The sequence below is a fragment of the Aulonocara stuartgranti genome (assembly GCF_965226115.1).
Source record: "Aulonocara stuartgranti genome assembly, chromosome: 10".
Classification (NCBI taxonomy): Eukaryota; Metazoa; Chordata; class Actinopteri; order Cichliformes; family Cichlidae; genus Aulonocara; species Aulonocara stuartgranti.
In genome coordinates, this window is record NC_138946.1 from 937,501 (window position 1) to 964,466 (window position 26,966).

Sequence of the window (26,966 nt, forward strand, 5' to 3'; positions counted from 1 at the left end):
ACTCTGTGCGGCTCTCCAGGGTCTGTCACCACCACAAGCACAAACGAGCACAAACGAGGGAGGAGCAGAGGAGGTGGCGATCGGCTCAAAGGGTAACAGTGAAAATCCGCCCACGTTAGTAAAAAGGACCGCTTCACATCCAAGGTGGAGGAAGACTTCCTGTAAACAGAGGACACGTAGCAAAAACTGTAGAGACGCGTCTGTTTGTTCTGCTTTGAGCTTCATTATCGTGTTTTAAAGCTGCACTGACTAACTCGGCCACCAGAGGGCGATGAACACGCGCTGGAGAAACAGACTGAAGATAAACTGGCCTGTTTCCTGTGCTGAAAGCAGCAGTTTGCATGCAGGCATGAACTGAAACAAATGCCACGCCCACAGTGACATCTGACTCTCCTTCTGCTTCCTGATTGGCTGACGTACCCTTAAATAGAAGCTGTGCTGTATTTACTGTTATTAGGTAAGATTGAGTTTCTGAGCATCTGACAGGCTGTCGTTGTTTCCTCGCAGTAAAAGTGATCAATGATGTCATGTATAAATGAACCAATAATAAACTGATAAAAACATTTTTTTTCTGGTATGAAACTCGAGCAACAGCTGTTTAAAGAAATAATTTATATGTAAAAAAAATTGTATTTATTTTTTACACATTAAATTAAATAAAAATGTAAAAAACATTTATAATGAATATAAATATTTTAAAAGTAAGCACAAAAATCATACAAGTAATAAAAATGTTAATAAAATAATAAATCTTATTAATACAAATGTAAAACATTATTATCTATGAAACAATAACACATATAATGGGAAAGAAAAATCGATATTATTATTGTTTGTGTAAAACAAAGACAACAAATAACAAAATAATAAAACAGAAACAGTTAAAAACGATTTTAAAAAGTGAAAAATAACATATTAAAAATGTAAAAAAGACAGAAAAACAGAACCAAAAATGAAAAATATTGAAAAATTAAAATACGTTCAAAGATGATAAATTATCAACAAAAAAATAAAGAGATGAGGCTGAATGTTATTGATCAGTGATCAGTTTGTATGAGCAGATATCTCTGAAGCTGTTTCCAGGGTGACTCCTGAAAGCTGCAGACTTTATTTGGCTTCCTGTGAACTAGTCTGAGCCCAAACGCTGCAAGAAAAACAAACAGGAAGCCACCATCAGTGGAGCAGGAGGAGGAGCAGGAGGAGGAGACCTCTGACCTCACCTCCTCTGCCTCTGGCAGCTGTCTGCCCTCCTCAGCCCGTCAGTCGTCTGTCAGCTCACCGGAGAGAAAATCAATGATTTAGCAGAAGTTTGTCTTCAGCTGGAAGGTGAGTTCAGATTCTGTCACACCAGACTCCATTTAAAAACCACACGTTTAAAGGCTCTGTGATGACTGCAGGTTTCTTACAGGCGGGCAGCAGACTGAGGTCAAAGTTTCCTGGATTCTGACGTTTTTTTGCAGTGAGGTGGGTTAAACAGAGACGAACTGAAGAGACGACACTTTGAAACTGTAAAATTCCAGAAGTGTAAAATGAATTAGTTTGGAATTCTTAGGATTGCTTGTGAAACCTTAAATTGAAGGATTCGTGAATGGAGTCTGGTTATTTGGTTAAAATGAACTTTCTGCTACAAGTTGTCTGGTAATAAAGTAATGACGACTAAACTGAAGCTCTGAAGTAATTATGGGAAACATTGAGTCCCCGTTCAAACATCTGAAAGCTTCTTTGTGTCTCAGCTGGAAGTTTTGTGCTGTGCAGACGGTAATAAGGCTCAGCTGACACCAACAATCCTGAGCGTGAATAAAAACAGTGTTGACAGAGAGGTGGAGGTCTGTGGGAGCAGATTGGATTATGGAGCTGTGAGGCAGCGTTCACTGACCTGACTCTGACTCAGGAGACGCGTCAGCATCCACGCTCAGACAGCCGCTCAGTGTCTCTGCTCTCCTCTTCTACAGCGACGCCATCAGCCGACCGTCCCTCCAGGATGAGCGCCGAGCCTCCGCCGTACCGTCCTCACTTCCCTCAGGGCCCCTCGGCCCCCGCCTTCTCTCCAGGTCTGTCCTCTTTTATCTTTGACATCACTTCCTGTGTGCAACAGCGCTGCACAAGTTTTATTCTGAAAGACACAAAACTGGCTTCATGTTCAGCCACAGAGGTCAAAGGTTGGCATGTGCCATCACCAGTGATGGGCAGTAATTGTTGTAACAGTTGTAATGAGATTACTTTTTCAAGTAACGAGTAAAGTAAGGGATTACCATTGGAAAAAAGCTAATTAGATTACCGTTACTTTCCCGTAGGAACCCTGCGTTACTAAAACCGTGATTTTTTTTGCGAGAGTGTCTCATGACAGTGACGTAAGCAAGTGCGACGTTCGTGACAACAGCTGTGTGCAGATCAACAATGGATCACATATCGATTGTGGGAGAGAGTATGAGCGTGCAGCGTTTAAAGCGTGGAAGTACTGACCTTACTTTGAGTTTGATTCTGTAAAAAGTGACAAAAACATTAGTGTCCGCTGTGCGTGGGAAGAAAACTTCTTTTTACAGCGAAAAAACCCCTAAACTTCCAACAAGCACCGAGTGCCGGATCCGCCCACTGACATGACGGCTGTGGCACCGGGAGGAGTAAGAAGGAGGGTAGAGCAGGGAGGAGCAGGGAGGAGGGTGGAGCAGGGAGGAGCAGGGAGGAGGGTGGAGCAGGGAGGAGGAGGAGCAGGGTGTAGCAGGGAGGAGGAAGAACGAGGGTAGAGCAGGGAGGAGGAGGAAGGAGGGTGGAGCAGGGAGGAGGGTGGAGCAGGGAGGAGCAGGGAGGAGCAGGAAGGAGGGTAGAGCAGGGAGGAGGAGGAAGGAGGGTGGAGCAGGGAGGAGCAGGGAGGAGGAAGAAGGAGGGTAGAGCAGGGAGGAGCAGGGAGGAGGGTGGAGCAGGGAGGAGCAGGGAGGAGGGTGGAGCAGGGAGGAGGAGGAGCAGGGTGTAGCAGGGAGGAGGAAGAACGAGGGTAGAGCAGGGAGGAGGAGGAAGGAGGGTGGAGCAGGGAGGAGGGTGGAGCAGGGAGGAGCAGGGAGGAGCAGGAAGGAGGGTAGAGCAGGGAGGAGGAGGAAGGAGGGTGGAGCAGGGAGGAGCAGGGAGGAGGAAGAAGGAGGGTAGAGCAGGGAGGAGCAGGGAGGAGGGTGGAGCAGGGAGGAGCAGGGAGGAGGAGGAAGGAGGGTAGAGCAGGGAGGAGGAAGAAGGAGGGTGGAGCAGGGAGGAGGAGGAAGGAGGGTGGAGCAGGGAGGAGCAGGGAGGAGGGTGGAGCAGGGAGGAGGGTGGAGCAGGGAGGAGGAGGAGGAAGGAGGGTGGAGCAGGGAGGAGGGTGGAGCAGGGAGGAGGAGGAAGGAGGGTGGAACAGGGAGGAGGAGGAAGGAGGGTAGACCAGGGAGGAGCAGGGAGGAGGACGAAGGAGGGTGGAGGAGGAAGGAGGAGGAAGGAGGGTGGAGCAGGGAGGAGGGTGGAGCAGGGAGGAGGAGGAAGGAGGGTGGAGCAGGGAGGAGGAGGAAGGAGGGTAGAGCAGGGAGGATGCAGGCACACAGGCGGCTGAGGTGCGTTCACAGGCGGCTGGGACAGAAGAATTCAGTTCAGGAAACCTGCAGAATCTGAGCCAATCAGCTGTTTTCATTTCTCAGACTGAGCTTTAAGTTTTGATCCTGTTGTTTCTTTACAGCTCTCGCCTGTCAGCCTGGCTTCTTCCCCAGCTCTCCGTACCAGGTACCCAGCATGCACTGCTGCAGCATCCTGAGGATCATCAGAGATTATGAAGCTTCTAGTTTTTTATTTCAGCCTCTTTTCAGTTTTAGGATTTAAAATTCTTTGACTGCATGAAAATAAATTTTTCTTCAAATTAACGAACTGTCACATGACCATCAGTGTTACTATGGTAACCACGTGTTTCCTCTGCAGACCTTCCCTCAGTCCTATTACCATGAACATCCAGGTTACATGGCTCCGATGACCCCACAGAGCACCTTTGGGACCCAGTCGGCCTACCAGGGCAGGCTCGACGGGCCCCCAGGGGCCTCGTACCCACCAAAACACGCAGGCAGGTCAAAGGTCACGACACAGAGAGCTCAGGCAGGGTCAGCAGTTTGTGTGTCATAGTGGGGAAAAATCTTCCTCCTCCATCCTCAGCCTCCACCCTCCCTCCTCTGCACATGCTCAGACGACCTCAGCAGCTGCGAGTCGTCATGAACACATAACCACATAAAAGAAAATACATATAAAACAAGAAAAACAAGGTTTTCTGATTGGCTGTCCCTCACAAACAGGAGGCGGGGCTTCTCTGATGGCCATACAAGGATTTCTCCTCTCTATGACATCATACGGATCCCAAAATAGAAAAAACTGTAGAGCCGTCATAACTGGTTGTTATACTGGGTATGCATCCTGCAGGCTTTAGTCATGTGACTTCCTGTCCTTCCAGTTTACGTGGTGGATCAGCAGCAGGATCAGGGCGGCGGCAGGAAGTCGTGTCTGGCGGTGTGCTCGACTCTCCTGTGCTGCTGCTGCCTCTGGGACCTGCTGACTCGGCACCTCTGCTGACCTCTGACCTCCTGTCACACAGCAGGTATGAAATCAAACAGTTCAAGTTTGATTTTCTCATCAACACCAAACTGTTTTTATGTTCTCATGTTTCTCCTGCGACAGGCTGTGGACCTGTACAGGTGTACACGCCTCTCCACCTGCGTAACTGGGATAGGCTCCGCCCCCTGTGACCCTAATAAAGATAAGAGGATGGATGGAAGTTTGTTCAGTATTCGATGATGAACTCTTTCTCTTGACTTCTGAAATGATTAAAATACAAATGTTTTTGTTTTTTATTTTAATTCTTCAGCAATAATCAAAATATTTGCTGTTTGTTTGTTTTAAGATGTTAATGTACAAATTGACTGAACTCCAGAAACTCAGTTTGATGTTTGCGTCAGTAGAACTGCTCCAGCTTTATGACACACTTCATCTTCTCTCTGTTAAATAAACTTTTTCAGACACATTAATGCGTCTTTGTTTGTCTCTGCAGGGTTTTTATTTCACGTGTTTAACAGAAGCCACTCAGCTTAAATAACTGATAAGGTTTGAACTTTGATTCAAGGACCACAAACACGAGGTAAAAACTCTTTATTTTATACATGAAGTATGTGATGGTGTTTACAGGACTGCCCTCCTCTGATTGGTTTAGCCTGCTGTCAATCTTCTGCCTGCCGCAGACAGATCCAAAGTTTTACTGCTGTGATGCTCACGTTTGAGACTTAAAGCTGATAGGAAATAATAAAAGCCGAGTGATGAATTCAACATTCAGAGAGTTTGAAGTAATAGCAGTAATGAAAGATTTATGATTATTACATCGTCTCAGTGCGACATCATGCAGAGGAAAAAGTTGTTTGATCTTTTATGACGGCTCTTATTTTCCATCTGTTCAGGTAATATTATTTCGTCAGCTCTATGTTGATGCACTGACCATTGCTTACTTCTAATAGTCACTTTATAAATGACATTTTATTCATTTAAAAACATTTTAATTACAGTGAAGAACATTAGTCATGTTGTCCTGTGAATGTTTTTTCTGTGTTGATTTTGTTCATTTTTTAAAATCATGCATGAAGTCAGACTTTGTTCCATCTTAGAAAACAAAACATATCAATAATATGAATCCATCACCTTCAAATAAGGAACGACTACAATACATTTTCATTTCACTGTGTGTTATACATGTATAACTATGCATGTGACAAATAAAAAACCTTGAACATTTTTCAGGGTCAGAAATTCATTTTTATTTTTTCACACTGACTTTGTGGAAAACTTCATTTGTTTCACAGCTCAGTAGAAGAACCTGATAAACTAAAATAAAATGTAGAAACATCATTTGTTGGGTGGTTAAACCAATACGTCCTCCTCTGATTGGTCCAGCTTGGCCTGCTGAAAACACGTCCAACCTTCTGGAGATCAAATTAATTTTAAACTTATGTTTTAATTTAATAACAAGTTTAAAATGCTAATAAAATGATATTTATGTTGTAGTACTTCAGTTTGACCACATGAGGGTGACTTTTAATCATCATCAGATTAACCTGCTGTTGCTTCTACTGTTTGGATAAAAATGCTTTTGTACACACTATATTTGAACATGTTTTAATAATATAAATACTTAGCAATAAGTCAAGAATAAAAATATATATATTTATATTTGTAACTCTGAAGCGCTCTTGCGGGCACCTCACGATGCTGGGTGGAGCATCCACAGCTGTTTACTCCGGAGGAAACTGAAACTTTGTGGAAGGACTCAGACACGAGTCAGTGATGCTCACTGCTGACTGACGACAGCCACACTGAGATGCTGAACCTTTCTGTTTCTGCCTTTCTTAGCTGCTGTTAGCCTCTGTTAGCCGCTCTTAGCAGGCGACGTCTTTGAAGTGGCTCAAATGTTGTTAGTGACTCGGACACTTAGCTGTAAGCTGCTGCAGTTAAGTCTTTTCTCTGACTCCTCCCCTCATCTGGTGGCGTTTCTCTTTGATTTCTAACATTAAATGTAAAGAGTCGCTTTAATGTCGGTCCCCTCGTGTTCGGTTCGTTAGTCTCTTCTGTACTGTGACTGCTTTTTTTTCTTCACTGTTTTGATGTTTTTGATATTTTGTGACAAATAAAAATCAGTAAAAATCATTTTGTCAGCTTTGTGTTGCTGAGCTGAAGAGCGCCTGCAGACATGAAGAATGACCTGTAGGGAAACTGCCGACACTTGAAGAGAAGCAGATTTCTTAAGCTCGCTGAATCTCAGCAGGTGACACTCTCATCACAGTCGTCCACAGGCGACCACGCTGAACTTGTTTCTGACACTTTTGTGGATGTTTGAATGTAACACAGTGATTAATAAACAATAATGTTTATTAAACACATTTTAATTATTCTGTGAAATTAATTTGACCTGAACTGAAAAAAGAGAATTAAAAAACCAACTTACCTCAGTCTGAGTCTGTGTCGTCATCGAGTCTGTGGCTGTGACATCACTTCCTGTTTGTCCCACCACGGTCATTATGGTGGTTAAGATACAGTACAATACAATTTTATTTATATAGCACGTTTAAAACCAGGGGGGCACACCAAAGTGCTTCACAGCGAAGAATAAAGAGTAATTTACAGTAAGTCATTAAAACAAGTTAAAATAGAGAAAGTAGAGAAAACAAACAAAAAGCATTAATAAGTAGAAACAGGGAGAAGTCATGATTATCCAGAGAAACGAGCAGCGATACAGCAGTTAATGAGCGGTGAGGATTAGCAAGTCAGAAAAGCTTGAAGGTTGAATAGGTAACTTTTCACGCGTGCTTTAAAGGATTGAATGGAGTCAGAGGTGCGATTGGTAGCAGGAAGACTGTTGCAGAGGTTGCAAAGGCACGATCGCCCCTAGTCTTCAGACGGTGCCTGGGCTGGGCCAGAAGCAACTGACCAGATGATCGTAAAGAACCTCTGGGAGTATAGAGACCGAGGAGGTTGGTGAGCTAGTCAGGGGCAAGGTTGTTCAGGCATTTGAAAGTAAGCAGCAGAACTTTAAAATCAATACAAAGTTTAATAGGCAGCCAATCAGAGAGCACTGGAGTAATAGAGGCAAACCTTCTAGTTCCGGGTAGAAGACGAGCCGCCGCAGACTGAGTCAAGACCAAGTTGAGACAAAAAGGTCTTTAAACTGCAGCCAGATGCTGCTTCGTTTACGGGTTTCAGGCATATTTCTCTGTGCTGACCCCTTCTGAAGTCCACCACCAGCTCCTTGGTCTTGCTGACGTTCAGCTGGAGGTGGTTGTCCTGGCACCACGATGCCAGATTCTTCACTTCATCCATGTAGGCCGCCTCATCGTTGTTGGAGATGGCACCCAACACCACTGTGTCGTCAGCAAACTTCACAATGGTGTTGGAGCCGTGGGTGGCCACACAGTCTGAAGTGTAGAGGGAGTAGAGCAGTGGCGAGAGGACACATCCCTGAGGTGCTCCTGTGTTGATGGTGATGCTGTTGGAGAAGCACCTGCCCACCCTCACCACCTGAGTTCTGCCAGTGAGGAAGTCCAACACCCATGCACACAGACGGCTGTTAAGTCCCAGATCCCTGAGCTTTGTGAACAGTCTGCAGGGCACTATTGTGTTAAACGCTGAACTGTAATCAACAAACAGCATTCGCACATAGTTACCCTGTTTCTTGTCCACGTGGCTGAGAGTGGTGTGCAGGACGTGGGCGATGGCGTCCTCTGTGGATCTGTTGGATCTGTAGGCGAACTGCAGCAGATCTGTGGTGTCTGGGATGGAGGAGGAGATGATGTTCTTCAGCAGCCTCTCAAACACCTTCATTACTACCGAGGTCAGTGCAACTGGCCGGTAATCGTTCAGGGATGAGGGTTTGCTGTTCTTGGGCACAGGGATGATGGTGGATCTTTTGAAGCATGTGGGGACCACAGACTTCGCCAGGGACTCGTTGAAGATGTAAGTGAACACACCTGCTAAAACTAGAAGATTTTGCCATGTTTAACAAAGCAATAAATAAGTAAACAACTAAAAAGGTGCATAGTCTGAGCGGAGTGGTCAGGAAGGCGTCTGGACGTGGCCGCGCCATCTTACAACATCCATAGTTTGTTCACTGGGACACTGGAGAGGTTAAAACCTAAATTCTTGGGTCAGAGACTTTAATGGAGACCGGGATCCCATTACCCATGTTTTTACTAGTTTGAAGGACTAGTATTTAAAAAGTTCGATTAAAAAAAGAACCTGCTCAGTCATCCAGGTAAGGAAATCTCAAAAGGTTGATTCTGTTCATCTGGACGTTTTCAGTGGGAGAAACGTTTCTGTCATGGACCCGGCTCTGGGGACTCGGGGTCCGTGGGCAGTGGGGACTATGACTGTTGTTGTTGTTGTTGTTGTTATTATTATTATTTGGTGTGTTGTCTGCACTGCCCCTGTGCACATCTGTATGTAGGCAGGTATGTGTGTGTTTTGCCTTTCTGCTGTGGCCAAGTTACAGGCACCTTCAGCCCTGGGGGCGTGGCCTAACTTGAGGGCTGGCCACACCCGAAGTCCTGGCCGCACAACTGCTCCTCATCTGGGCTCGTCGGGGGAGCTATTTAGATGAGCGATGGAGCTTCCACCGACGCTGGATTATTGCGGTTGACTACACGTCAGTCTTCAAGCAAGTCAAGCGTGAGTGTATGCCTGCTGGGACAAGTTGTAACGGCTGCCTCTATTGTTTCCCCCTCAGGAGGAGTGTGGGACGAGAAGGAGCAGTGAGCACGGGGAGTGCAGGGACACTGGGGCAGAGAGCACTACACGGGAGTCTGGGAAACTGGGGATTGATTGTTGTTTACTTCACCACCTTGTAAATAAACACTGTTGCACTGAAGAGTCCGGCGTTTGGGTCCTGTTTCCCCACCTCCCCATGGTCTGCCAGCCAGACCGTGACAGTTTCGTCATCATCAGGTGACTTCTTCAGTCTCAGCTGACTGCAGGTTTCCCATCTGTCAAAGCTAGGAAGGCACCTAAAGAAAGCTCCAGGTGATGCAGGAAGTCAGCTGCTGCCTAAGTGCAGGAGGAGTGCCAGGATTTATACATCGGGGAAACCAAACAACCTCTGGCTGAGAGGATGCACAACACAGCAGAGCCACCTCGTCAGGCCACGACTCTGCAGTCTGTTTACACCTACAGGCCAGTGGACACTCTTTCAGTGATGAGGATGTAACATCCTGGACAGGGAGGAACGCTGGTTTGAGGGCGGAGTCAGGGGAAAGACCATCTCTGAATGGAGGAGGGGCCTAAGGGTACATCTGTCACCATCTTACATGCTGTGATTGCAGCCATTCCCCAACTCTCTGTGAATGGGACTCATGGACATTGATCAGTGGTCATGAGAATTTGCATATTAATGATCATAAACTGACCTCGCTGTTCATTTAGAGACCGTGAGGGGCCATCCTACCCTTTCTTAAAGAAAGGAACCTCAGAGCTGTTCATTTGATTTCTAAACCTAATGTCCTTGTAAATGTATTTAAGAAGTGTGAGGGACCCCATTAGGGAGGAAATAAGCAGGGATTAAGAAACGTGGGTCCTAGTGTTGCTACTGAGTGTAACATTAGGTCTAATGGCACTGTGATTCAAGCATTAGCGCAGCTCACTATGTTTGACCGAGAGCATTCAGGGATAAATGACCCGTCCAAACAGCACCTGCAGGATTGTCCGGCGAGCGTGACGTTCACTTTTCTTCACAAAGATCTGTAACAGCAGCAGAAAAATGGCTGTTGATCACAGGCTTTGTGCTTTGCTGCACGCACACTACAGCAGTGATGTACCACACACAGATGGAGTCGCTAAATTACACAACTGCTGACGTGCAACCAACAACTACCTGCTTCTGTTTCCTCCTATTCAAAGGGAGGCGCTAACAGCTGACTCAAATTGTGGTGTAACAAAGAGGAAACTATTCAACAGAGACACAAACCACACATCAACTGTAAAAGACGAACATGGCCAGCAAACACAAGCGACTCGGCAAGTACAAAATAGCAATGTAGAAAATGAGTGTGATTAAAGAGTGATAAGACTCAACACTCACTTTACCTTTCTTTGATCTTTTCCTCTCACTGGTTTCCTTTGTTTTTACAATAGTTGATGTTTTTCTGTAGTTTTTATTGTACAATATGATCTAAACACAGGAGCAAAACAACCAATGTAAACATTAACTGTTTAAACAAACCCTCGATGGCAGCACTTTGTGGATGACACGAGGAGGAAATGTGATTTCAACACTTCTGACAGATGCAGAGAGAGCAAGTACAAACCTCTGTAGCTTCTCTCGTCTCCGGCAGATTCACGTTTAAACGATCAGATCGACTTTTCTGACGAGGAGACGTGTTTAAAACTCAAAGTTTGATCTCTGGTGTCTTTTCAGTGACAGATGCAGCAGCTCCATTTCCTGAATCACCTCGTTGTACAATAAATTTAGTATATTTAATGAAGTCAGACAAAGATTTAACGTCGATACTGCGAGTCTGTGAAAAACAAGCCGTCAGTGGGAAGGCCACACGAGCCTCGCTCTCCTTGAGCTTCACAGACTCACATCCAGATGTTTTCTTTAAATAGAAAAATATGCAGTATGATGTGTGGTGTGACGTGGGGCAGGGATAGGGCCACCTCTACATCACAGCTAAGAGAGTGAAAGATCTTAATGTTCTGACGCGATTAACAACTATCAGAGAGATAAACAACTTTTCTCCATTTCATAATAATAAAGCATTTTACTCTTAATTAAGACAAATAAAAATATAAGTTTGATCAATGCATAAATATTGTGTGAAAAAGTGACTTCCCCTAAACCTAATGACTGCTTGGGCCAGTGGGGACAACTGCCAGTGAGTCTTTCCCACCCAGGGACTCCAAGAAGGCGGGGTACCCTGAACCGCCACTCGGCGCATACGTGAAGACGACGGTCAGGGCGCCTGGAAGCGCCTCCTCCTGGCCTGTTTTTCTGTACCTCCTCAATAAACTGTGGTGAGAACAAACTATCTGGTGCTTGAGACGTTATGGAAATGTTACAATAAAAGAAATGGAAATCAGGAAGGTCAAACACGTTCTCACACTGCGAATGCGGCTTCACCGTGACTTAGTCCTCAGTTGCAAAATGTGGTGAAATCACTGAAGTTCTCTACTTTCTTTAACAGAGTCAGAGGAACCACAAAAGAAAGAGATAAAAGAGAAACCAGACCTCAGGATGGTGCTCCTTGGAATAACTGGATCTGGTGCATCAGGAAACACCATCTTAGGAGGAGACGATGCTTTTGAATCTAAACCATCTCCGAACTCGGTAACTTCAGAGTGTCAGAAGGAAATGTTTGAAGGTCAAAAACTGGCTGTGGTCGATACTCCAGGTGTGTTTGATAATGTTCAAACTGAAGAGGAGATGAAGACAGAGGTCAGGACAGCCATCTCCTTTGCTGCTCCGTGTGGACAGATTCACAGAGAGATTCACACCATGGCCTTGTTCACATGTGGAGATGACCTGGAGCGTGGGAGAGTCACCACAGGAACTTCCATCAGGGAAACTCCAGCTCTCCATGACTTCATCCGTCAGTGTGGTGGACGATAGCATGTTTTTAACAACAGAAGCAGAGATCCTGCTCAGGTCAGAGAGCTGCTGGAGAAGGTCAACACCATGGTTCAGGGAACCGGAGGAAGATACTACACCAACGAGATGTTTGAGAAGGCAGAGAATGCTATAACCAAAGAGATGGAGCTACTTCAGGAGGACAGGCTGGGCTAACGGCCACTGAAGCAAGATATGAAGCAGAAGGAACAACGAGTTTATTCGGGGCAGCTGGAGCTGCCGCTGGAGTCGGTGCTGCGATTGGCACCGAGCTTACTGTTGGAGCTGCAGCTGGTCCAGTGGGACTGTTGGTGGGAGCTGCACTGGGTCTGGCAGCAGGAGCTGCAGCAGGAGCTGCAGCAGGAGCTGCAGCGGGAGCTGGAGTGGGAGCTGGAGTGGGAGCTGCAGTAGGAGCTGCAGCGGGAGCTGCAGTGGGAGCTGGAGTGGAAGCTGCAGTGGGAGCTGGAGTGGGAGCTGGAGTGGGTCGTACTACTGCTGCTAAAGTCAGGAAGCAGGCGTGTATTACACAGTGAAGAACAATCACTCAGCAGCAGCTCGTTCAAGTCACATCATCAACACAATATTCACCAGTCTTCATCAGTATCATCATTTTTATTTTCCTATTTGATTTAAAACGAATGATTAATTATTATTGATCATGTTAGTTTGGGGACATTCTTGAACTGTTCTCTCAGTGAGAACCTCAGATGATGTAAATCGTGTTTTAAAGCCTGGTGAGTTTGCTTTCTTGTGCTGTCAGAGGAGAAAGTGTAGAAGAAGCTGCAGTCAGCAGACGTGACAGTAAAGACCGCCTCTAGGGTTTCTACCTTATAATATGTAGCATCTGGAGTAAGTAAGACACATTTTATTTATAGCACATCTGTTACGACGAGGAAAGTGTTATTTATATGGCGTCAAATCCCCACAGCAGCGAGGCGCTTCATGTTGTAAGGTAGACCATACACCATTAGATGTTATCCACAGCGTGTCTTTGTCCTGTCTGTGGGAAGTTAAACCTGATACCTGTCCAGGGGGTAGGATGGGCTCCAACCGCTCCATGACCTGAAGTGGAAATGCAGAAGAGAATGGATGGACTGAGATTCTTCGTCAGCAGGCTGTGGCCTCTGCTGGGACCATGTCTACGGCCGTGAGCTTAAAGCGTGAAGCTTTATGCATCTGGGCCCAGCCTCCATAGCTTCTGCTGAAGGTTGCAGTGCTGTACATAGACAGGTGCTGCTGTTCTTTCAGATGTGACCCACACTGGTGACTTGCTGCTTCCTGTCAGTTAATTAGTCTGAAGCAAAGCATGCTGGGACTGGATCTGTCTGACTCGAGGTCAATTGAATAATTGTTACAGGAATGTGTTCAAAGTGTCTGTGCTGATCCGCACAGCTCGTTCATGTTATTCATCAGTAAAGTGGAGATGTCCTCCTGTTGTTGCAGCACATCATTGTGGGGCTGCCGTCAGGTCTCAGCTGACTGTTCAACTGTTCAGACCCCACAGGGTCTCTGCCCCCATGGTGGGAGCAAATGCACCTGACTGCACAATCATGATATGATCAGCTGTTCCCTTCATTCAGCTGTTCAAGGGGATCTTTACAGAGGACTGCCCTCCTCCTTGTCTGATTGGTTCAGCCTGATGTCCGTCTGCAGTCTCTGATCCCGCCTCCAAACCCCTGCAGGTGAATTTAATCAAATAAATGATTAAAAAAAGGTGTCTGTCTTTGTTCAGTCTGATGTGAAATGGAAACATATGGAGAGATATTTAATGGTGTAATACCTGAGTCTGACCACATGAGGGCGACATTTAATGACCGTCAGACTGAAGCTGGTGGAAACAATCACGTGAAACAATCGTTGTGCGTGTGTGTGTGTGTGTGTGTGTGTGTGCGTGTGTGTGTGTGTGTGTGTGTGCGTGTGTGTGTGTGTGTGTGTGTGTGTGTGACACATCTTTGTGGGGACAAAAGGCATGTTTGAGACTCAAAATGTAGTTTTAGTGTCAGGGTTACAGTCTGGTTAGGTTTAGGCTCAGGGTCAGGCAGTCATTTAAGACGCCAGGGTAAGCATGATGTCAATGCTCCACTAAGATATGAAAACAGGTTTGTGTGTGTGTGTGTGTGTGTGTGTGTGTGTGTGTGTGTGTGTATGTGTGTGTGTGTGTGTGTGTGTGTGTGTGTGTGTGTGTGTGTGTACTGACTGTGAGCTGCAGTCAGCAGAGCAGGGATGAAGATGATGAAGGTCAGTCTCGCTGAGTTCCTGATGAAGATCTCCAGGTGGTCGACCTGCTGCACAGCTGTGATCCTCACCTGTAAACATGAAGTCATGTGACCTGTGAACCAATCAGCAGCCTGAAGGTGAAGCTGAGGTCAGAGCAGCAGCAGGACGTCCCTCCCATTAAAAACACCAACAGGAACATCAATCAATCAATCAATCAATCAATCAATCAATCAATCAATCAATCAATCAATCAATCAATCAATCAATCAATCGATCAATCAATCAATCAATCAAGCCTTTTATTTGACACATGCAAAGTCTACACCAGCAGTAAAATTGGACCCCCCCGACCCCGTAATGTGGAAAAGCAATGACATGTAGAATCCAATGGGAAAGCAGAGGAGGGAGAAACCTGCACTCAGCACGAGAACAGAAACAAAAGAAGCTCCTCTGCACAGAGAGCACACATGTTCACGTCACAACACCACAAGCAAGGGGTGGGTGAGGCGGTGAGCCGATGTAGACGCAGTCATGATGATGCAATTATTACAAGCCAGCTCCATCAGCAACCCTGTTATCATGGTTTGAAAAGGTAGCTGTCTTCAATGTCCTCGATCGACAGTCTTTCCAGTTCCTCCACCCGTCCGTCGTGTATCCGGCAGGGAGCGTCCCTCCAGGACACTCGGGCTCTCCCGGGCCCAGACGTCTCGTGGAGAGGAGGGTGTCAATAACATTCTCATCACAGTCGCCGACATGTGATCGTGTTGAGCTCATTTCTGACACTTTGGTGGATGTTTGAACGTAACACAGTGATTAATAAGCAACAACATGTTTATTAATCACATTTTTACAATTCTGTGAAATTCATTTAACCTGAACTAAAAAAAGAGAATTAAAAAAAGGCCCAACTTACCTCGGTCGGAGTCTGCGTCGGCATTGAGCCTGTGGCTGTGACATCACTTCCTGTTTGTCCCACCACGGTGGTGACGGTGGTGAAGATGTGAGGAGCTAAACAGAGTTTGAGTTGTTAATTGTTCAGTTTTACAGGAAGTTAGTGTGTAAGACAAAGATGGATTATTATGAACTGACAGTCATGCAAAGCTGCTGTGGTAGATGGAGCTGAAACAGCTCAGCTTCATGTTTAATCACATTCTGAGTTTACAGCGGACGTGAAACACCACAGCATGGAGGCTCCAACCAGCTGGCACACATTTAACTCTTCAGCAGATCAACTGTGTGTGTGAAGCTGCAGTCCAATCAGTTCGCACAGATTTCCACAGGAAGTGATCGGCACTATTTTAAGGTAATACTGAGGTTTGATTGAACCTCCAGTTATTAAAAATGTCCTTGTTCGAGTCGTTTTCCTAAACCGTCCACAGGAAGACAGACTAAAGACAGACGGACAGCTCGAGTTTCAGTGAGGATGCAGGTTTGGGGAAATCATTTCCTCCTTCTGTGTTGTTGGTGAGTGGATTACCTCAGAGCAGGACCGTGTGTGTGGGTGATGTGCTCGTGGTAACGGGTCTGTTTGGGCGTTGCTGGGATTCATTTTCATCTGTAAGGCTGATGCTGCATCGAGTTTTAGACGTAGGCTGTTCCTGTGATACCAACAGACACAAGACTGAGAGACTTCACAGGAACGTGGACGGGTTTGTGATGCCTGCAAGACCACAGGGCCACAACTCTGCCGTTATGGGATGCATCCTGCAGGTCTGAGAGGGGAGCGAGAGGTGGTTGCCATGGTGACGGGAGTGTTGCTTGCAGAAGTGTTTCAGAAAGTTGCAGAAGAAGAAACGTGAGCTGGATGTCTGCCACATAAGGAGAACTTCTGACCAATCACCTGAGAGTCCTGTTTACCACACATGATACTGTCCTGTGTGGGGGCGGGGCTCTTTGTAGCCGTTGTTTAACTTGAACCTTCAGCTGCTAGTAAGCTAAGAAAATGCACTTTGAGCATGTTCGTCTCTGAGTGAACATGCAGCTCTGGACAGGAACACTTGACCCTGATACGACGGGATGTTTGTCTTTACATTTACAGCTTCCTCACCTGTGATGACGCTCACATCGATGTGATGCTTCTCATCGTTGAACCAGCCGGGTATCTCCACCCTGCAGCCGTATCGTCCAGCGTCTCCCTCTGTCAGGCTCTTTATGGTCAGAGAGACGTCTCGGTCCTCCAGTCGGCCCAGCAGCTCATACCTGCTGGAAGCTCTGGTTAACACTCTGAGTCCATCTGTGGAGATCAGCTGATTGGAGCAGCCTCTGGCTGGTATCTCTCCTCGCTGCCAGCACGCTGACAGAGCGCCGTGATATTTCCTGTCATATTTACAGGGCAGAGTGATGTCTTGACCTGTGTGACCTTTGACCTCCACGCTGTCACATTCACAGACTGGAAACACAGAAACAGGAAGTTAAAGACAGTTTGATTTTTTATTCAAAGAATAAAAAAGTGATTTTGTTCAAATAGAGAGAGAGCCGAGCAAACAGAGCGACAGCAGGAGTGACGGAGGCGTACGTGCCTGACAGGAGGACGAGCAGCATCACAGGAAGCCTGCTTATTTCCCCGCAGGCTGCTGAAGCCCTCGGAGTCTTCATCACTCTGTAGAACATCCAGACATCATCAGCTCGCCCGCTCTCCTCTGAAACACTCTGCAGGAGTAAAGAGCCGGACAAACCTTCAGTCTCAGAGCTGCTCCGTGTCGTTCTTCTTCTGCTGTCACATGACTCTGTGGTTTGTCATGTCCGCCCTTCACTTCCTGCTAACAGCAGCTCGTTCTGCAGACCAGCCACAGGCTCAGAGATGAGTCAGCTTTTATTGACCTGCAGGCAGAAGAACAGACGTTCAATATTTCAGATTCATTCAGATTATTGATCCTTAAATACTCGAGCTGGTCTCTGGCTCGTTGTCAGCGAGATCGGTCAGACGCTCGTGTCCTCAGTATCCTGCTCAGAGGCAGAGGACGCGTTCAAGTACCTGTGAAAACAACACTGCAGCACTGAAGCAACTTCTTTACTGTGCCGGTGTTCTGGGCATACAGCCTACCCGTTGTTTCTGAGCATGTGCACGGCACAAAACCCCAACTTAACAGCATCTGGCTGTAATTTAACACAACTCCTTTGTCATATTTGTAAAACAGTTAAATATTAGCACTTTATTGAAGTGGATACTTGATTTTTTAAGCCATTGTGAAATCGCTACCTGCTTTTTGCACAAAACTGTTGAATTTGCAGCTTTGGTGAAGTGTACTTTCAAGTTAATGGACACATTTGATGTTCTCGAGAAAGTTATTGAGGTTGCAGTGCATTCATGCTGAGGGAAATATTCTAATTCGTTAATCTGTGTATGGTATGTTAGGTCTATCTAGGTAATGTGGTTATTTAATAGTGTCATGGTTGGCTGTGTGGCAGGCAGGCAAGCAGGAGTGGTGGACCCAAAATGCAGAACTCAGACATGGAAGTGAGACTTTAAGCGCAGCTTTATTGCTGGGAGAAACCTCGTACTAAATAAACTCACTAAAAGAAAAACAAAGGTCGTAACAGTGGAACTGAGGACTGAAACACTAAACTGGAGCAGGTGACGAAACACTAGAAACACGGAAGCAGAACACACAGCTAGTTGAAGGTACAACGCAACACTGACACAGAGAAACACAGGGCTTAAATACACAGACGGCAGTAATCAAGGGATGAGAGACAGGAGGGGAACACACCTGGGAGAAATCACAGCTGACGAGACAGGGGAAACGTAACCTCAGCACACTCACATGAGACACAGACCTTCACAATAAAACAGGAAACTCAGACACGGGGAACCAGACAAGACGCTGAACTAAACAGACAGATTCACAAACAGACGGGGTGACGCCATAGACAGACAGAGATACAGACGCAGACTCAGAGGCAGACCAAAGAGAACACGTAGAACTCAAACAATAATAATAATCATCATAATAAACTAGAAATGATAATAATAAACTTAAAGTGCTGGGTCACCGACCCAGGACCATGACAAATAGGTTAAATTATGTGCATTGTTTGCTGCACATAGAGGATTCAGGATCACCTGGTCCAGCCCTAACTATATGCTTTAGCAAAAAGGAAAGTTTGAAGCCTAATCTTGAAAGTAGAGATAGTGTCTGTCTCCTGAATCCAAACTGGAAGCTGGTTCCACAGAAGAGGGGCCTGAAAACTGAAGGCTCTGCCTCCCATTCTACTTTTAAATACTCTAGGAACAACAAGTAGGCCTGCAGAGCGAGAGCGAAGTGCTCTAATAGGGTGATATGGTACTACAAGGTCATTAAGATAAGATGGGGCCTGATTATTTAAGACCTTGTATGTGAGGAGCAGGATTTTGAATTCTGGATTTAACAGGAAGCCAATACAGGAGAAATCTGCTCTCTCTTTCTAGTCCCTGTCAGGACTCTTGCTGCAGCATTTTGGATCAGCTGAAGGCTTTCAGGGAGTTTTTAGGACTTCCTGATAATCATGAATTACAGTCGTCCAGCATAGCGACATTAGAAACAGTCTCACTGACTACAAGAGTAACCTTTTAAATGCCTTTTTTTCTGGTTCTGATTCCCGGGACAGTCGTGAGTGTGAACACACACCTGCTTCAGTCTGACTGAAATTCATCACACCTGAACAGGAGTGTGTGTAACACTGACACACACTCAGTGGGACTCACCTGCTCAGGTGAAAACAGCTGACAGTCACTCGCCTGATGTTACCGAGGACTGTGCTTTACTTTTGCTACGTCACTTCAGGAAACATGACACCATCAAAATAAAAGCACAGACACATCACGTCTGCAACAATAATAAAGATGAGTCGTGTTATTAGTGCTGTAATGAACGTGAGCAACATCCATGTGATTCACTTTGAAGGAGCTGAGCGGGTTTGGGTCAGTGATGTTTCAGGAAGCAGAGGCCGCTCACAGACCTCACAGCAGTCAGTGGATGTTTCTGTGCACTGCAGAGTAATCGAGTAATCCACGTCTGCTCACAGAGAGGCTCAGAGTCCGGCTGGGGCTCAAACCTGAGCACAGGACCACTTCTATTAGTTTCACCTTCACAAACACAACACGTGAACTGCAGTCGACACAGTTTACTGCACTAATGCTGCTGCACAATCACACACAACCATTAATCTGGAACATAACCTTCAGAGTCAACAGGAAGAAGTTTTATTGCAGCGGGTTGAGCTGTGAGTGTAGCGGCTGCTGATACAAACTGAGCACATCAGCAGCTTCTGGATGAAATGAAAACAGTGATGAAGGTGTACACGATGGAGCTCTTTACTTTGAACGCTCCGTCGCTATGAATTATGGGACGGCGTTTCCTCCTCCCCTTCACAAAGGATGCTCCAGTGTCTCCTCTGCTGAAGGACGCACGGAAGCTTTGTGATCCCATTGGTCAGAAACTGTGCAGGTCAACAGGGGGCGCTCTGCTCACTGCTGACGTCACAGTCACGTGACGGTTGAATGAAACATGGTTTAAACTTCTGACAGGAAGTTTACATCAACACTAATGATATATATAACCAACAGGATCCAATCAGAGGAGCTGATCAATAACATCACCAATCAGAATGATCACAGGATCAAACAGCTGTTTAATAATAACAATCACATGATCAATAATCAGACTGTCAGCTTTTAATCAGGTTAAATGAACATTTTCCTTCTTTGTCTTCATGACGATGATTAATAATAATTAATGATGAAGATCAGTGAAGAACACACTGCGGCTGATTCTCTCTCTGAGGTCGTAGCATCTCTCTCAGCCTGTCTGCTAACATCTCATGATTCTCTCTCAAGTCGTCTCCTCTCTTCTTCTCTGATGGCTCTCTCAGCCTCTCTGATCATCTCAGTGCTGTAGTATCTTCCTCCGTTTCTCTGAACCATGGTGTTGATCTTCTCCAGCAGCTCTCTGACCTGAGCAGGATCTCTGCTTCTGTTGTTAAAAACATGATATCTTCCACCACACTGACGGATGAAGTCATGGAGAGCTGGATACTCTGTGATAAACTCCTCTATGGTGACTCCCACATCCTCCAGAATGTCTCCATATGTGAACAGGACCATGGTGTAACCTGCTACTTCTTCTCCAAACATCTGCTGAATGATTCTCACTGTTTCTATTTCTTCTATAGTGAATCTGCCAACCTGGATCACAACCAGGATCACATGAGGACCAGGAGCAGCAAATGCGACACATTTAGCGATCTCTCTCTTACTCTCCTCTGGACTTCTATGGGTGTCAAACGGAGGTGGAGTATCAACCACAGTCAGGGTCTGACCATCAAACAGACCGGTTTCTTTCTCACACTCTGATGTTACTGAGACAGGAGATGGTGCAGATCTAAAGACTCTTCTTCCTAAGATGGTGTTTCCTGCTGCACTCTTCCCAACTCCTGTTCTCCCCACCAGCACCATCCTGAGTTCTGCTCCACCTGTAGGAGAAGATCAGAGCGTCATGAGTGGAAATGTTTCCTGTAGTTTGTCTGCAGCTCACAGCCTGAGAACAAACTGACACTGGTCATGTGACCTCAGCAGGAGATGATGTCAGAGCTGCTCACAGCTCAGTAAAAACAGGTCAGCTAACACAGGAAGTAAGCCTCTGCAGGAGGAGCTGATGGAGCAGCAACATCAGTGACCCGTGAACGACCCCCACCCAGCCCACTAGACATCTTTGGAAAACAGACCCCCGACACCCCCACCCCCATCAGGTGCAGTGTCAGTTTTGGCCGGCGGTCATCGGTTCTGTCCAATAATATGACACGAGACTGGAGTAAAAGACGTCCATGGATTGGCACTTTATTAAAGACGGAGCATGACAACAGCACGAACACTACCTACAGCTAAACACAATGGCTTCCTTTTTACTCCACCTTTCCAGGTGAGCATCCGGACTAGCCCAAGTGTGGGGTTAACTAACCAACATGAAAACAACCCTCCACACAAACAAACATACAATAACATTAAAGCACATCACAAACATACATGTTTCCAACACGTACTATAAACAAACCAATAACATAAGCTTCCCCCATTATTATATAAATTAAAACCCTCTTTATCCACACTCCCTAACCCGGCACACTGGTCTGCTCCAGGAGCTCTTAAACGGGTGATTGAGCCGCTTTTGCTCCACGAGATGAGGTGGTCATTACCAGGCTTAGACTGGGACATTGAGCATTAAATAAAACACTACAGATGATAGGAGAACATGAGACGGGGCTTTGTGGAGTGTGCCAGGAGGAGGAGACAGTAGAGCATGTAATTCTGCGGTGCAAGGGTTATGATGTGGAGAGGTCAGTTCTGCAGAATAGATTGAACTCTGGCTCTGACACAGGATGGCCAGCCCCCTGTCTCTCCACCTTCACAAGCTGTCGATTTAATCGTATGTCAAATAAACCCAATAAAAGGCTCCATAAGCACTAATGTGTTTCCTTTATTACACTATTTTAAATTCCCAATCCAAGAATTAATCACTAACAATACCAACCATGTACTGGAACCCTGCTCTCCACTACCTGCAGTATGAAACACCAACAGTGTACTTTAACTATGATACTTTAACAGTGGTCTGCAGTAAACTAAATAACCAGTCTGACACATTTCCCTGAACAGCAGTGTTTCTTTATCACGTCGGTTTGTTCATCCTGACATGTTGCAGAGATTAAATGAGTAGTTGAACTTAAAATCAGTGTAGATGCAGCTGTCAGCAGCTGTTCGCCCACAGCAGCATCAGGTCAGCTCTTACCTGTGGGGAGGTGTCCCGCCTTCAGCAGCAGCTCTCTCACTTGTTCCTGTCCTCCATCTTTGTTGTTGAACAGGTGATACGCCTCATCGAACTGTCCCACGATCTGTGAGAACGAGCCGTCTCCACCTTCATGCACAAAGTCCTCCAGAGACCGATCCTTCAGCAGATCTCCTCCCGTCAACAGCAGGAAACTCTTTTCCAGCCCTCGAGGCCCGACCGCGTTCACGGCCGCCCTCAGAGCTTCCTCCTGGTCCACGGTGAACCGACCGACGCTCAGCACCAGCAGGAATAGGTGAGGTCCGGAGGACCTGAGGACGTCCCCACAGAGCTTTCTCAGCTGCCGCTCCCACCCTAAAACTCCCGGCGTGTCCACCACTCGGATCAGCTTCCCAAACACTCGTCCCGTTTCCTCGCCGATTCCTGTCGTCACCGCTTTGGAGGAAGTCTTTGACTCGAACGCTGCTCGTCCTAAAATAGTGTTCGCTGAAGCACTTTTACCCACTCCGGTTCTACCGAGGAGGACGATGGTGAGATCTGGATCCATGACCTGAGAACACACACACACGTTTCTGCTGTCATTTGAGTTTCTCTCTGTGTGTCTGTGGAAAGTCTCCTGTGACAAAGTGAACTGAAACCAGCTCTATCTGTGCATGAAGCCAGATAACACACACCAATGAGTTCAACTGCAGGAATGTCTTAAAGACATAAAGACCTGGATGGCCGCTAACTTTCTGCTTCTTAATTCAGATAAAACTGAGGTTATTGTACTCGGCCCTGAAAAGCTTAGAAATATGGTATCTAATCAGATTCTTACTCTGGATGGCATTACCTTGGCCTCCAGTAACACTGTGAGGAACCTTGGAGTCATTTTTGACCAGGACATGTCCTTCAACGCACAAACAAATATGTAAGACTGCTTTCTTCCATTTGCGCAACATCTCTAAAATTAGAAATATCCTGTCTCAGAGTGACGCTGAAAAACTAGTTCATGCATTTATTACTTCCAGGCTGGACGACTGTAATTCATTATTATCAGGAAGTCCTAAAAACTCCCTGAAAAGCCTTCAGCTAATCCAAAATGCTGCAGCAAGAGTCCTGACAGGGACTAGAAAGAGAGAGCAGATTTCTCCTGTTTTGGCTTCCTGTTAAATCCAGAATTCAAAATCCTGCTCCTCAAATACAAGGTCTTAAATAATCAGGCCCCATCTTATCTTAATGACCTTGTAGTACCATATCACCCTATTAGAGCACTTCGCTCTCGCTCTGCAGGCCTACTTGTTGTTCCTAGAGTATTTAAAAGTAGAATGGCCCCGCCCCTCCCTGAGCCTGGTTCTGCTGGAAGTTTCTTCCTGTTCAAAGGGAGTTTTTCCTTCCCACTGTCGCCAAAGTGCTGCTCATAGGGGGTCATATGATTGTTGGGTTTTTCTCTGTATGTATTATTGTGCGATCTACTGTACAACATAAAGCACATTGAGGTGACTGCTGTGGTGATTTGGTGCTGTGTAAATAAAATTGAATTGAACTCTCTCGACTCAATCACACTGGCTCTGTTTATTACTAATCACTGTGTAACTGCTGTATATTCACAGTAACTGCCATCTGCTTACACGTGTATTAAATTAAGCACACTTACACAGACTGTATATAACTACAAACTCTTCAGCCATGTTGATTTGTTACCTATATTCGCTTACAATGGTTATTTCCAGAGAAAAGACACAGGCAGACTACGCCAACAGGATCTGAGTGAAATATTAATGTGTGATATTTGTTAAAGATGTATTTCTTTGCCGCACAGCAAGAAGGTCCTGAGTTCAATTCCACCATCAGGCCGGGGTCTTTCTGTGTGGAGTTTGCATGTTCTCCCCGTGTCTGCGTGGGTTCCCTCCGGGTACTCCGGCTTCCTCCCACCGTCCAAAGACATGCAGCTTGTGGGGATAGGTTAATTGGATAATCCAAATTGTCACTAGGTGTGAATGTGCGAGTGAATCTGAGTGTGAATGGTTGTCTGTCCCTGTGTGTTAGCCCTGCGACAGACTGGCGACCTGTCCAGGGTGGACCCCGCCTCTCGCCCTATGACAGCTGGGATAGGCTCCAGCGCCCCCCGCGACCCTGAAAAGGATAAGCGGAAGTGAATGGATGGATGGATGTATTTCTTTGTTATGGGAAAAAATATTGAAATCATCATGAACAATAGGCGTGGTCATTTCTATGACTTTGTGTGTATAATTTTGCATCTTTTACTGAGTAGGGCAAAAATAAATACATATTATCATTTCATTTATTTTAAAGGTTTATTTGCAAATCACAAAAATAGAAAGTTACAAATGTGTTTTGCATGAAACGAATTCAAACGTGGTGCAGATGTCTGTCACAAATCTGGCTGTGAGCTCTGGCACCTGACCGCAGGTGGAGCTAGCTGCTCGGGAGGATTTGATTTTTTTTGTCATTTCGGTAAACACTCCACACCAGTTGGTGGCGGTAATGCACCATTTTGCTATTTGCCAACCGCCAACGAACCATATACAGAAGAAGATGAAAAAGACGCTAAAGTCTGTCCAAACACATTCCGTCACCTGCCCGGCTCACAGGTGAGTTCAGTCGCGACAGGATTCGGATCCGCTTCCTGTCCACTGCCAGCTGAACTCACCTGTGCAGAGAAACACGCACCTGTCTCCGTGTCCGCGAGCTGCCTGTCTCCGTGTCCGCGAGCTGCCTGCCTCCTTGACTTCTGCGGAGCTTCAGCCGTGAAGAGGAAGTCTCTTTCAAAATAAAAGCACCGCTCTCTCCTCTGCATGATCAGGATACACGCGTGCAACCACCCCACAGTGAATGTGGAATATCCTCCCGAACCTTCCTCGGGTAACATACATGTGTAATTATACACGTGTGATGTGTCCTGTAGATGTGATGGTCACAGTGCATCAGGGTTATTGCTATTAAAAACACAACACCCCCTCTAACCTACCGGAAGTGACGTGTTTCCTACCCAGACACGAAGTAAGCGTTTAACTTTAGCAACATGAAAAGTCAAGCACATAGTATTTAAACCAAGTCAGAAGAATGTGAGGTGCGTTTTTCAAAATAAAACCTCAGTCCGTGAGCACGTAGAAAAAGGAGCCTGTGCTGTTGGTCCCGCTGCAGCAGTGCTGGCTGTACTACAGAGCTTCCTCACCTCTCTTCTTACACCACAGACTGTCTGGCTCAGTTCAGCTGTATTTGCCTGCTGCACAGTAAGAATCAGCTGACTGAGCTTTTATCTCTGTTTGACTTTGTAATGACAAAATCAAATCTCTCCATCAAACATTTAAACTGAGGTTGGTTTCCGTCTAAACAAAGAGCCAGCACTGATAATATAATCCCTCTGTTATGGAGGGACAAACAGTTTTTATTCCAAAATACTTCAAATAACTAAAGTAGTCCCGACTTTAATGATCCCCTCCTGTTCTACCTGTGCAGGTGTTGTGGAGGGGCCACTCCCATCACTGTGCCCCCTCAGCTGAGTCCTACTCACCTGGAAGTTAAATGCAGTCGTATGATTTGGTCGTGAACATGTTAAATACTCAGACTGTGCACCAATCACAGCAGCATTCATGAGCAGCACACCTGTGTGAGTCACACAGGTGTGCTGCTCATCATCAGCTCGCGAGGCTTACTGTGAGCGTCCTGTGAGTTACTGGTTATGATGGTCTCACAGACTGTTTATGAATATGGAGGCTGTAAAAGTGCAGCAATAATCTGCTTTAAATAAACTTTGTTTGAATGAAACAGCAGAGTGAGCTGAGTCTAAAGGACCGTCAGAGTTTAGTCCATATACCAGTAGGGGAGAGCGGGGTAAGTTGTCACACTGTTCATAACTCCAACACTAGAGGCTCTATCTCAAAAATGAAATAGCCACTTTGTGTGACTTCTTCTTCTATAGTCAACCTCCTGTTCACATGTGGTCAAGACTGCTCTAATCTGAGGTGAGCACATCTTTTTTATTTTTTTGACCTAAAAGGAAAAATAAATCACTTTAAATTTTCTTCAGTACAACTTTGTTAGGTATAGATGTTACAAATTATTATTTTACACAAAATAGAGGAGACATTAACGTGTCTTTTGATACTTCAGCTGATGTGCTATGTTGAGCTAACCCTGACATTTAGCCAAAATTAGCATAAATGTCAGTTTGGGGCAAGTTGTCTCATTAACTTTGGGGCAAGTCGTCACATGTGACAACTTGCCCCAGTACAAATAAATGCTCCAAAAAATTGTGATATTGTAATTCATTTGTATTTGTAATAAGGTTTTTGAAGAAAGGAAGGAGAGGCAGGAATTAAGGAAGAAAGTAAGATGGTTCGAAATTATCAACGAAAGACAGAGCGTGGCAGAACACCACCTGACATTATGTTAAAGGCAGTCAGGCAGGTAAAGATGCAGAACAAATCAATCAGAAGTACAGCAAAGGATTTTGACATAAATTACCGTACTCTAACTCGGTATTGTCAAAAGATTACCAGAGAAGAAATTGAAAGTCAGACAGCCATGCCAACAACAATGGTTGGTTATACAACGCCAAGGAAGATTTTTTCCCCTGATTTGGAAAAGCAGCTTGTTGAGTATATTAGTAGGTCAGCTGACATTTATTTTGGTCTGTCACCAAGTGAGGTCAGAAAGCTTGCCTACCAGTTTGCTGTGGCACATGAACTGAAGTTTGTGCCTTTGTGGGCAGAAAAAGAAAAGGCCAGCAAAGAGTGGTTTACAGGCTTTTTAAAGTGGCATACAACATTGTCACTGAGAAAGCCAGAAGCAACTAGCCTTGCCAGGGCAAGTAGCTTCAACAGAGCGAATGTCAATGCTTTCTTTGACAACTT

The 26,966-nt window shown here is 45.7% G+C and overlaps 4 protein-coding genes across 9 annotated transcripts in view; 2 read left to right on the forward strand and 2 right to left on the reverse strand.

The window, feature by feature from the left end:
* The window catches only part of apbb3 (amyloid beta (A4) precursor protein-binding, family B, member 3), a 12,454-nt gene extending 11,891 nt beyond the window's left edge, over positions 1-563 (forward strand). For both annotated transcript variants that reach the window (XM_082548152.1, XM_082548153.1), the window contains exon 12: positions 1-563. This exon is cut by the window's left edge and continues 857 nt beyond it. The gene's annotated coding sequence lies outside the window, so the exon portion shown is untranslated.
* A 605-nt stretch (positions 564-1,168) lies between these two features.
* LOC309715292 (uncharacterized protein) lies at positions 1,169-5,017 on the forward strand. 2 transcript variants are annotated; one of them, XM_082548304.1, is made up of 7 exons: positions 1,169-1,326; positions 1,398-1,464; positions 1,953-2,051; positions 3,695-3,738; positions 3,931-4,069; positions 4,451-4,594; positions 4,675-5,017. In XM_082548304.1, the coding sequence occupies exons 3-6, from the start codon at positions 1,982-1,984 to the stop codon at positions 4,567-4,569; spliced, it is 372 nt and encodes a 123-aa protein (XP_082404430.1). In that variant the 5' UTR covers positions 1,169-1,326; positions 1,398-1,464; positions 1,953-1,981; the 3' UTR covers positions 4,570-4,594; positions 4,675-5,017. The 2 variants fall into 2 exon arrangements, with proteins under 2 accessions (XP_082404430.1, XP_082404429.1); XM_082548303.1 differs by having other exon boundaries at positions 1,175-1,326; positions 1,409-1,464.
* Positions 5,018-12,723: 7,706 nt separating this feature from the next.
* Positions 12,724-17,341, reverse strand: LOC309715272 (hepatitis A virus cellular receptor 1 homolog). Of its 2 annotated transcripts, none has more exons than XM_082548263.1 (6): positions 17,322-17,341; positions 16,867-17,167; positions 16,395-16,736; positions 15,261-15,355; positions 14,328-14,436; positions 12,724-13,806 (listed from the first exon to the last, which is right to left on the reverse strand). In XM_082548263.1, the coding sequence occupies exons 2-6, from the start codon at positions 16,955-16,957 to the stop codon at positions 13,727-13,729; spliced, it is 717 nt and encodes a 238-aa protein (XP_082404389.1). In that variant the 5' UTR covers positions 16,958-17,167; positions 17,322-17,341; the 3' UTR covers positions 12,724-13,726. The 2 variants fall into 2 exon arrangements, with proteins under 2 accessions (XP_082404389.1, XP_082404390.1); XM_082548264.1 differs by lacking the exon at positions 12,724-13,806 and adding an exon at positions 13,910-13,958.
* Positions 17,342-19,937: 2,596 nt separating this feature from the next.
* LOC309715222 (GTPase IMAP family member 7-like) lies at positions 19,938-25,116 on the reverse strand. 3 transcript variants are annotated; one of them, XM_082548160.1, is made up of 3 exons: positions 24,761-25,116; positions 22,111-22,657; positions 19,938-20,797 (listed from the first exon to the last, which is right to left on the reverse strand). In XM_082548160.1, exons 1-3 carry the CDS (start codon positions 24,977-24,979, stop codon positions 20,145-20,147), a joined length of 1,419 nt encoding a protein of 472 aa, XP_082404286.1. In that variant the 5' UTR covers positions 24,980-25,116; the 3' UTR covers positions 19,938-20,144. The 3 variants fall into 3 exon arrangements, with proteins under 3 accessions (XP_082404286.1, XP_082404288.1, XP_082404287.1); XM_082548162.1 differs by having other exon boundaries at positions 24,804-25,103; XM_082548161.1 differs by having other exon boundaries at positions 24,781-25,081.
* Positions 25,117-26,966: the final 1,850 nt, after the last annotated feature.